This window comes from Tasmannia lanceolata, unplaced genomic scaffold, assembly GCF_043159265.1.
Source record: "Tasmannia lanceolata isolate RefF3 unplaced genomic scaffold, GAP_Taslan_0.1 ptg000018l, whole genome shotgun sequence".
Classification (NCBI taxonomy): Eukaryota; Viridiplantae; Streptophyta; class Magnoliopsida; order Canellales; family Winteraceae; genus Tasmannia; species Tasmannia lanceolata.
Genome location: NW_027518695.1, coordinates 59,714,067 through 59,725,048, shown reverse-complemented (window position 1 = coordinate 59,725,048; position 10,982 = coordinate 59,714,067). Strand labels below are relative to the sequence as shown.

At 37.6% G+C, this 10,982-nt stretch overlaps 1 protein-coding gene across 1 annotated transcript; it reads right to left on the bottom strand.

Moving 5' to 3' along the window:
• Window positions 1-443: 443 nt before the first annotated feature.
• Window positions 444-3,608, bottom strand: LOC143850549 (putative disease resistance protein RGA3). Its single transcript, XM_077359791.1, has one exon. It carries the CDS (start codon window positions 3,606-3,608, stop codon window positions 444-446), a length of 3,165 nt encoding a protein of 1,054 aa, XP_077215906.1.
• Window positions 3,609-10,982: the final 7,374 nt, after the last annotated feature.

The following is a 10,982-nucleotide window of genomic DNA, read 5'->3' as shown; positions in this document are numbered from 1 at the left end:
GTTTTTAGAAAAGATCTCAACATTATAAACTGAGAGATATGTAAGCATGTCGAGCATTCCCTCTGGAAACTGCTGCATTAGAGGGCACTTTCTAATGCTCATTCTAGGGAGGCCGATGATGTTTGGCAATGACTCTAGTTGTGGACAGTTATAAATATATAATTCTTCGAGGGAGGTGAGGTTATTACCCATCCCCTTGGATAGGGATTTGAGATTAGGACAGTCGGAGATCGAGAGAAATGTAAGCGTGGTGGGTAGCTCCTCCTCGCCTGCCAATGACTCCAATTGCGGACAATTTCTAATTTCCAAGACTTCGAGGGATGTAAGGTTGTTGAAAATCCCCTTGGCCATGGATTTGAGATTAGAACATGAGAATATATCAAGGGATTGAAGAGTGATGGGCAGTTCCTCCAATGACTCCAATTGCGGACAACTTCTAATCTTCAATTTTTTGAGGGACGTAAGTTGCTGAAAATCCCCTTGGACATGGATTTCAGATTAGAACATGAGAATATCTCAAGGGATTGAAGAGTGACAGGTAGTTCCTCCTCTGGCAAGAATGGGCATTGAGTAACCAAGTTCAGATCTTGGAGGGAACTCAGTTTCCCTAGCCCCCTTGTAGGCATACACTTGAGGCTACAACAACTGTTGGATATAAAGAGAGATCTAAGCGTGATGGGAAGGCCCTCCTCGTCGTCTCCTAATGACTCGAGTTTAGGACACCACACAATTTGTAAATATTGGAGAGAAGGAAGGTCATGCAACCCGACCTCCTTTGGCCAAGACACCAGCTCCTTACATCCAGTGACATGCAATTTCTCAAGTACGGTTAAAGGTTGAAGAAATCCATGGGGTAAGGATATCAAGCCTTTAATAGAGCGAATTTGTAATGACTTTAGAGCAGTGAGGCAAGGAACCGAGGCCAATACCATCTCATTACAGTTTCCTAATTCCAAATTATTAATGGATGGGAGGTGGGGAAATCTCTGCAGCTTAGGACAATTTGATATTTTTAGTGTACCAAGGCATGGCATGTCCCCTTCCCTTGCTCCACACCATTCCTCCAAATTCGGCATGTCTACAAGCTCTAACTTCTCCAATGATGGAAAACCCTTAATAACCTTATTGGACCCACCAATAAACTCACCTTCAATATGTTTCAATCCATCCATTCCATTAATATGGAGCTTCTTGACGGAAGGTAGCTTCCCAAGGGGTGGAAGCTGTTGGCAATTCAAACATTGAACGAGACTAACAGTGTTCAGATTCGTCAAATTACCGCTCATCATCCATCTGGGGAAACTAACACTACCATATGATAAAATCTTTAGGTTTTTGAGGTTGGAGTGAGGTTCGAGGCCTTCAAGTACCTCCTCATCAACTGCAACACCTCGTGGATTATTTTTTCCCCATTCCAACGTCAACTCATCAAGGTACTCTTTCTTCTTCAAATTGGCTTCCTTGCATTCGTTCCCATCTATCACATTCTCTAAATTTGAAATGTGAATAGTTCCCCTCAACTCTGTCAAGTTCTTTAACTCCCTTATTCCACATCCACTTTCTTTGCCCACAACAAATATAGTCAGTGTTTGAAGAGTTATTAATTTCCCAAGTTCCGGCGGCGTACAAATCTTGCAACCCTCCAAAGCAAGATGCCGTAAGTTAATTAGGTTGCCGATGGACTTTGGTAGCTCAGAAAGTCGTTTGCACCAGCAAAGTTTCAGTGTTTGCAGATTATAGAGGCTCCCTATTGATTCAGGCAAGGTTGCAATATGCGTAAAAGAGAGATCCAGGTACCTCAAATATTTTAATTCGCCAATAGAATCCGGCAAATCTCTTACACAGCTATGACTCAAATCTAACACCCGTAAGCATCTCAATATTAGGAAGAAATCATGAGCAACTTGCTTAGTGAGTGTTTCGTACCTTGGCGGTAGTAGAAATGTGCGCAATCTCTCAGATTCATGAAAGGACTCAAAAATTCGTGAGTGTTCATCACATTGCCATACTGATGCATGACGAACCTTTGTAGCGACATTCCAAGAGTCAATGCTATTTTTTATTCTGAAGTATTCGTCACCAGAAATGGATTGCGCAAGGTCATGAATTAAGTCATGCATCTTGTAGCGTGATCTGTCCAACCGTTCAAAATATTGAAAGAAGGACCTCGACATCAAGTCATCAAAATACTTGAAACCTATGTCTTCCAATCGCTTCCTTCTATCAGATTGGATAAATCCTTCTGCAATCCAAAGTTGGATTAGAGTGTCCTTGTCAAATTCATAATCCTTTGGAAACAGGGAGCAATACACAAAGCATTGTTTCAAACATGCAGGTAAGTGATCGTAGCTAAATTTGAGTACTGGAATAATATCATTTCTCATCTTTGATATTTCCCATATTTCACTTTCAAGGATATTCTTCCACTCTTTCTCATCCGTATTTGAACGTAAGAGACCTCCAAGAGCTTCTATTGCCAAAGGCAACCCATTGCACTTTTTCATGATCTCCTTTCCAATTGCTACTAAGTTTGGAGATACATCTGAGCTTCCCACAATGAATGCCCGTCGTGTAAACAAAGACCAGCTGTCACCCTCATCTAAACAACCCAAATTGTAGGTGGGAATTGTGCCCATGATTCTTGAAACCTCTGAACTGCGAGTAGTTATTATAATTCTGCTTCCGTTTGCCCCAGAACTGAATGGGGACTGTAGCCTATCCCAGTCACTATGATTCTCATTCCATACATCGTCTAAGACGAGTAGAAATCTCTTGCCACTCAATTCTTCCTTGAGTCTAACTTGAAGTGGATCGATTTCGTTAAGATCACAAGGGTTCTTTGTCACTGATTCCATAATTGCTTTTGTTATTCTACACATATCAAAATCTTCAGAGACGCAGACCCATCCTCGACCTGAAAAATGATCTCCCACCCTTTTATCATTGTAAATAAACTGGGCGAGAGTTGTCTTTCCGAGGCCCCCAATGCCGACAATCGGAATAACAGATATATCCTTCGATGACGATGATGATGTAGATTTATCCAGTAGCAATTTTAGTATCTTCTCTTTATCGTTATCCCGACCGAATATATTTGATTCATTTATTAAGGAGCTAGTCAGCGATTGCCTTTTTATTTCACGCCGCCTCCCTCCATCTCCTTGTTTGAGATGAAGGTCATGCCTCTCCTTTGCAATTTTATCCAGTCTCTCCTGAATTTCCTTCATCTTCTGTACTATCGTCTTATCTCGAGACAAAAATGGGATGGAATTAAAAAGAACAGAAAAGAAGTTGTATAGCTGATGCTTCCTCTTTCTGAATTGATTTCCGCCTTCCAATTTTAATCGGAGCACGTCCGTTGCAAACTCTTCCACTACATCATCAGAGTCGTATGCAACATCCTTAAGCTTTCGAAGCCAATCTTTAACTTCATTACTAGTTACTTGCTGTTCTTCAGCATCTTGAAGCACAGCTTGAATTGTGGATAATGTGCTGGAAAGGTTTTTGATCTCCTCATCAATACCCCACAGTAATTTAATCTCTTTTATGGATTCCTCCAATTTGCCAACGATTGCATCAACAAGAGGGGATAGTAAGTAATCCGCCATACTTTGTTCTAGTATTGGAGAGACAAACTAACAAATTGTGCTTCAAAAAAAAGCAAGATTAGAACAGTAAGATAAGAACTCAAAACGCCTCTGGTTTTTTTCAAAACAGAGAGCCTCTTGCAGTGGGGGAAAACAAGTAATGAATCATTATTTTCCTCATGTTCAATATGCCAAAAAAAAAAATCATTACCATAGGATGATTCTAACCCTCCGATCTAAAGAGGGACTCAAATTGTGAAAAATTCTATAGATCGGACAGTTGGGATCATCCTATGGAAATGATTTTTGGGCACAACCTATTTAAGTGTGGCCCATCAAATGGACGGTTTGGATCATCGTATGGTATGGGCTGTACCTTCCATTTTGAAAAATTGGGGTGAATTCATACATAGAAGGGGGTGAATTTATCACCGCCCGGAACGAAAAGTAAGTTGATTGTGAGGCAAGACCAAAAAGAAAAAGATGCAATAATTCATCTGTGAGATGATCTGAAACGTTGGCTTGATTGACCTTGCTCTGGATCCCCTATATATATGCCCCAAAAATCATACAAATCTTTCCATCTTGACATCACATAGCATGGCCCATCATGATTAGTTAATGATGGGACACATATTGCCAAAATATGTAATTCATGGGATCATACTAGTGGTCCATCTCAAATCGTTAGTATAGCACCAGTGGGGAGATTTTTACTAATCAAATGGGGCCCATTTGCAAGAAAAGCTAAGTCGTTGATTTTTTACGCCTTAATCTTACTGTTTGGCCGTGAGACCATGACCATGGGACGATAGCCTTGTGGCCCTTCAGATAATAGAAGCAAATCCCCATATGTGACCTGATTTTGGTTGTAATATTAATCTTGATAGTTTATGTATCCAAAGTCTACAAGGGCAGTAGGGACATATGGAAAAGCTAATAAATATCAGCAAAAACAAAAAACCAATCCAAGGAACAATTTTCCATGCTTACCAAACTTGTCCTAAATTTTCATCAAAAGCAAAGAAAATTTCAAATTTTACAAAACAAAATCATGGAAAATGAGTCAGTCAATTATTAGAGAACTTATTTTCGAGGGTCCAATTGGGAGAGTCGCAGTCAATTTTCTGGTTGTATGGGATCATCTTTGTTTATGGATTGTGGCACATCATGACGGAAAGTGGGCCCATTACGACCCGTCAACTACGCCCAATTAATTTAGCTTAGTTTGTCCAGGCTATTAGGTGAATCCGGTGTCCTGTTTCAATATAGAAACAATCAAACGCTATTTTTGCACGAATCGCGTTTATTTGTTTTAAGGGATTTTTGCTGATTAGTCCCTACATGGTAAGATAATTGCTTATTAGTCCCTAAGAAAATCATACTATCTTAGTAGTCCTACTTTTAGAAAATATTTGCTAAAAGGTCCCTAAAACTCACCTACGTCAATTTTCTCCCTTAAAAATTATAATATGTCAAATTTACCCCCAACCCATTTAATCAGTTTTAGCTTTTTTTGAGTTCCTTCCATTATTTTCGGAAAAAAACTAGGAAATAAGCAAAATATTATCTCTTCCAATATTGTCTTCGAAAATCTTGTAAAATCTTTCAAAGTTGTTAACGTTTTAGCCCATTTTGACTTTCCTTTGATATTGTCCCTTCTTCTTCTCCTAGGAATAGAAGCTAAACCCTAGTTCTTATTCCCAAAAAAAACTAAAACCCTATTGTATTGAAACCGGTGCCGCGATCGATTGGTTTGTAAGAGATTTTTGGGAACTGTAGCAGCTCTTTAAATACATGATGGATTAGTGCTTCTCTTACAAAATGCCTTCCACTTAGGCCCCCATTGGATTGTAGGAATTTTATTGGAAAAGTTTAGAAAGAAAAAAAATCTAAAATTTCTTATTTCTTACACATAAAAAAAGATAAGGTAAACTAACCCTATTCAATTTTTCAGTTAGGGACCTTCGGTTTATGATGTTATCCCTCTAAATTTATCAGACATAATTCCCCTCTAAAATCATTGAATGAAAAATATTTCCATAGAAATAATTTTCCATCAGAGTTATTTTCTTGCAATCCAACAAAGACAGGAATTTCTTGAAAAGGTTAGAAACGAAAAATATTCCTAAAATTTCTTACTTTATTCCTACCCTATTTAATTTATTTTAGAGAGATTTTCAATTTATCTAATTCCTAAAATGATTTTTTTGTTGATGGATTTTCGAAGAGAATATTGGAAGAGATAATATTTTGCTTATTTCCTAGTTTTTTCCCTAAAATAATGGAAGGGAAATAAAAAACGCTAAAACCGATTAAATGGGTTGGGGGATAAATTTACCGAGTAAATTGATTGAGGGTAAATTTGCCATATTATAATTTTTAGCGAAGAAAATTGACGTATGTGAGTTTTAGGGACCTTTTAGCAAATATTTTCTAAAAGTAGGTCTACTAAGATAATTTGCTTTTCTTAGGGACTAATAAGCAATTATTTTGACATGTAGAGACTAATCAGCAAAAATCCCTTGTTTTAATTATATGTATATTCGTAGAGTAGTGGTCAAGTGGTCTCCTAGTAAAATAGGAATGAAGTGGTTTGGCTCTGTTTGGTTGCACAAAAGCCTGGCTTTTTGTATCTGCTGACTTGAGTTTTGGGTGCCACATCATTAATACTAGTTGCAGCCTCGTGCCTTGCACAGGAATGAAAAACAACATTTCACCTCAAAACTTCGATATAAACAATGTTACACGGGAATGAAAAATAGTGTTTCATTTAATATGAATGAACATAAATGCTTTCTTAAAGACAAATTAAAAAACATTACTTTAGAGTTTACCTGATCCATGCGATATTTTAATTCAGAGAATGGATTAGCAAGTCCATGATCACAGATGAATAGTTCAAATTGATCTGCCAAAACTGTATGCCTACAATAAAAGTTTATTATTAAGGCCTTTCCAACTTGAAATGCAAGGCTAGCATGAAATACAAAGGAATATAGAAAATAGGAGGAGGATTTGAAAAGAAGCATAGAATAAGCACAACTGTTATAAGCAAATGCATCACAACATACATAGGAGAAAATTCATGAAAAGCACCCGCACACATATGTATGATATGCTCTTATAAAATATAGGTACTATTTTGAGTGTCATAACAAATAGAACAACCAAGAGATAACATTTACAAATTTCAATATCAACGCAACAAAATCATCCGCAAACCTGAAACCTTACCTGTAGAGGATATGATTATTCAATCCAAAGGAATATTTTTTTTTGTTGAAGGATATATATAGTGCCCGAAGTCCAAACATTGTGAGAGAGGGAGATGCTTAATAGATAATTTTTTGGGATTTAAATGCTAAATTTAAGGAATATTAAAATCCATTAGATATTTTTTTTCTGATAACTGCTAGATTAATGGACAATTACAAGTCTTTTTAAAGAAAAGTGTGAATGGCGTGATGAATCCCAGATATGAATTGATGTAATTTTTATTTGAAGGATATGTATCCGGTGAAGTTGAAACATTGGCACCAACTGAGATTTAGAGCATAGTTAGCAAAACGCCATTTAAAACCGCGTTTTTTTTTTTTTTTTTTTTGAAAAAAACTCGTTTTATTCAGTTCCGGTATAAAACGGTGTTTTGAACAGCCCATTGTTTAAAACGGTAATTTTTTTAAAGAAATCGTATAAAACGAAAATAAAACGCGTATGGACATTTTTTCACTTTTTTCCTTCTTTTTTCCAAGTTTATCCTTTGCCCTTTCTTCCAAGTTTTTGCTTATTCATTCAATCCTTTCTTAGATTTTTTGGGTTTGGGAAAACAGAGAACGAAGAGAAGAGGTTTCCTAGGGTTGAAGGGATCTATTGGGAGGAGAGGAGTTCTTTGATTTTCGTTTAGGGTTTGCACAACAGAACAGGGTTTGAGTCAAGGGAAGGTTTGTATTTTTGTTCTCGTTTTTGAGGATTTTACAGAGGAGTTTTCAATTAGGGTTTGGGAAATAAGACGGGAACGGAGAAGAGAGAAGAGAAGGAGGAGAACAGAGCTTCCCCTTTCCGACACCACCAACGCTGCCTCAGATCCCTTTCACCTCTGCCACCACTCCAACCAGTTCCGGCGGCTGTCACTTCCGGAAACAATCTTCATCGCCGTCGGCCATGTCCATATAACCCCTTTCATCTTCATCCATCTCCACCACCTCTTCTCAATCATCCCAGCCACTTCCACCTCCACTTCCACCTCCACCTCCACCATCAAACCCTCTAGAAAAAAAAAGAAAAAGAAAAATAGAGGAGAAAAGAGAGATGAAACATGATATTTTTTTAAGAGAGATTCTGTTAAGGGTTTGCAATGATTTGTCGAACATGGATGTCAAGCTATCTGGATTGCTTTTGATACATGGTTTACTGAAGCGGGTTTCTATGCGTAGAGGTGCTTTTGGATATTGTTATTATTTCTCTTGTATGATGAACTGGATTTTAACCACCACTCCAACCAGTTCCGGCGGCCGTCACTCCCGACAACAATCTTTATCACTGCCGGCCATGTCCATTATCTTCATCCATCTCCACCGCCTCTTGTCAATCATCTCAGCCACTTCCACCTTCGCCTCCGCCTCCACCTCCACCATCAAACCCTCTAGAAAAAAAAAAGAAAAAGAGAGGAGAAAAGAGAGATGAAACATGATCTTTTTTCAAGAGAGATCCTGTTAAGGGTTTGCAATGATTTGTCAAACATGGATGTCGAACTATCTGGATTGCTTTTGATACATGGTTTACTGAAATGGGTTTCTATGCGCAGAGGTGCTTTTAGATATTGTTATTATTTCTCTTGTATGATGAACAGGATTTTAACAGAACTTAATCCAATATTTAGGTTTTCCTGGGTATATGTTAATCTGTGAAGGTTCTGGACTTCAAGATTGAAAGATGGTATCTCGAGGCTCGATATTTGAATATTTTATTATATATTATGATAATGTGTTTATGTTCCTCACATTGTGGCCTCATCTCATATTAGGGTTATCTTGTCTCTCGCTTTCATTTCAAAGAAAAACTTGATAGGAAGAAAAGAGAGATCTAGAGCTTTTCTTTTTCAGGGTTTGCAAAAAGAACTAAACAGAGAAAAAGAAGAAGAGAGACCATATTCTACCTTTTTTGGAGTCACGGACACACCCGCTTTTTTTAATCTGTTTTTTTTTAAAGCAAAACATATTAAACTCGTTTTTTTCATTGAACGTAATTTTGGTGTTTCCATTTATTTGACCGTTTTATTGACTACGTTTTTTAAACAAAACCGTATTAAACCCGAATTTTTCCTGTCCCGTTTTTTGCCGTATCACATTTTGCTAACTATGATTTAGAGGGAGAAAACAGGAAGGATACATATCCGGTGAAGTTGAAACGTTGGCACCAACTAAGATTTAAAGAGAGAAACAGGAAGGATATATATCCAGTGAAGTTGAAACGTTGGCACCCATTGAGATTTAGAGAGTGAAACGGTTCAGATAGAATTTTTTGGTAGTTAACTGCTAAATTAATGGACTATTAAAAGTCATTTTAAAGGAAAGGGCAAACGTCATTTCAGAAGAAAGAGGGTTTTACTTATATAAAAACGAAAAAATATAAAAATGTTGGGCCCAACGTGCAGGACTCTATTTTACTTAGATATTATTAGATGTTCTGTTTGGTTGGCATTGAACTAATGAATCCTCCTTATCTGATGGCATGCCACTTGTCTCCTATCAACAAATTCCAATTAAAAAACTACAAAAAGTGGTTTTTGCTTGGATTTCTCAAGGAAAGATGCTCTCTCTGTTTGAATATTGGTAATGAAACCCCTAACCACTGCTCCATGCAGTTGACAACCAAAACTACTTACTACTATTCTATAGGTAAGTTCTAGGATAATCTAATGCTTGTCTCATTGTTGACTGAGGTAAATTCTGTAGTGGCCAAAACCTATCGCTAATAATACCCACCAATCTAGAAATACCCAAGATCATGCACAAACAAGATGGAGAAAATATATGCCAACAAACCACAACCACCAACGGGAACCAAAACAAACAACCACAAGAAGACAAGAATATATGTGGTTCACCATATTGGGCTGCTCCACGGACAAGGCAACACGCAATCCACTAGTTAGAACCAAGATCATGGGTAACCACAATGCGCTAGATTTTCTCCTCTCACTTTGAGGAACAAATAACCACCTTGATTAACCGAAAAGAAGAATAGAAATCCTAGTTTTTGTATCACCACAAAAAACCCTCCTAGAGCCACAAGAGGACCGCGCCATAAACTTCCGTAAAAAATCTTCCGGAAAAAAGCGAATGACATTTTGCAATCCTACAGGCTTAGTATATATCAGGAGTATTCCAGACCCATGCTATGCATGGGTGTAAAATGTTGGACCCACGCCACCGAAACATGAGGTGCAAGAAGGGGTAGATGTAAATACCCGAAAATACCCCTTAGTAAAAATTAAGAGGGGCATTTTTGTCATTAAGTGTTAGAATTAGATTAGGGCTCTTTTAAGAAAGCCTGTAAATACAATCTCTTGTGGAAATTAGGGATCTAAACAAGCCCTAGATGTTTTGTTCAGCACCAAGAGAGGAAATTCGTGAAGGAGAAGAAGGAAATCTCAATTTGGAAGGAGAAAACACGAATTAGGGTAAAATCTATGTTCTACATAAGATTTGGCATGTGAAGAACCCTAAAACTAGGATCTAATGAAACTTGTTAGTATGATCTAGATGATTAGGTTTGGTGTAAAGAATTGTATAAGAATTTAGGGATGAATTTATGGATCCCTAAGAAACTAAGAGTTGAGTTTTAGAATTCTAAGAGTCTAGGTTTGGGTTATGCCCTAAAAGCTTAGATTAAATAAGGTAAATAGATTTGAGGTTTCAGAGTGCGAAATTGGGTTATATAGATTTCTCTTATAGATACGAGTCCAACAGATCCGACCACGTGCGATTTGGAGTTCAAACGAATGAATTATTGCTGGGACGGAAGACAGACGAAAAATGGCAGACGTCTGACTGTGTGAAGTTGGACAAATTGAAAAGTACCCGGATGTTTGGTGAGGCAGTTTTTCCCCTCGACAGTTTAAACTTCAAAAATTCATAAGTTCTTCGTTTCTTGTCCGTTTTTTATGCTCTTGTAATTTACGAACATGCCGGAAACGCGTACTTTCTGTTAAAAATAGTTTCAAATTTTTTTGGAGACTCTATAGAGATAATAATTCCAAAATACTAAAAAGAACCCTAGGTCGGTTTAGGACTGTTTACCGATTCTTTTCTGATTGAGCACCAAAGGGTGTCTTGTGTCAGTAGGATGATATATATGCCTGATAGGAGTGAAATCAATGATGAAACTCAT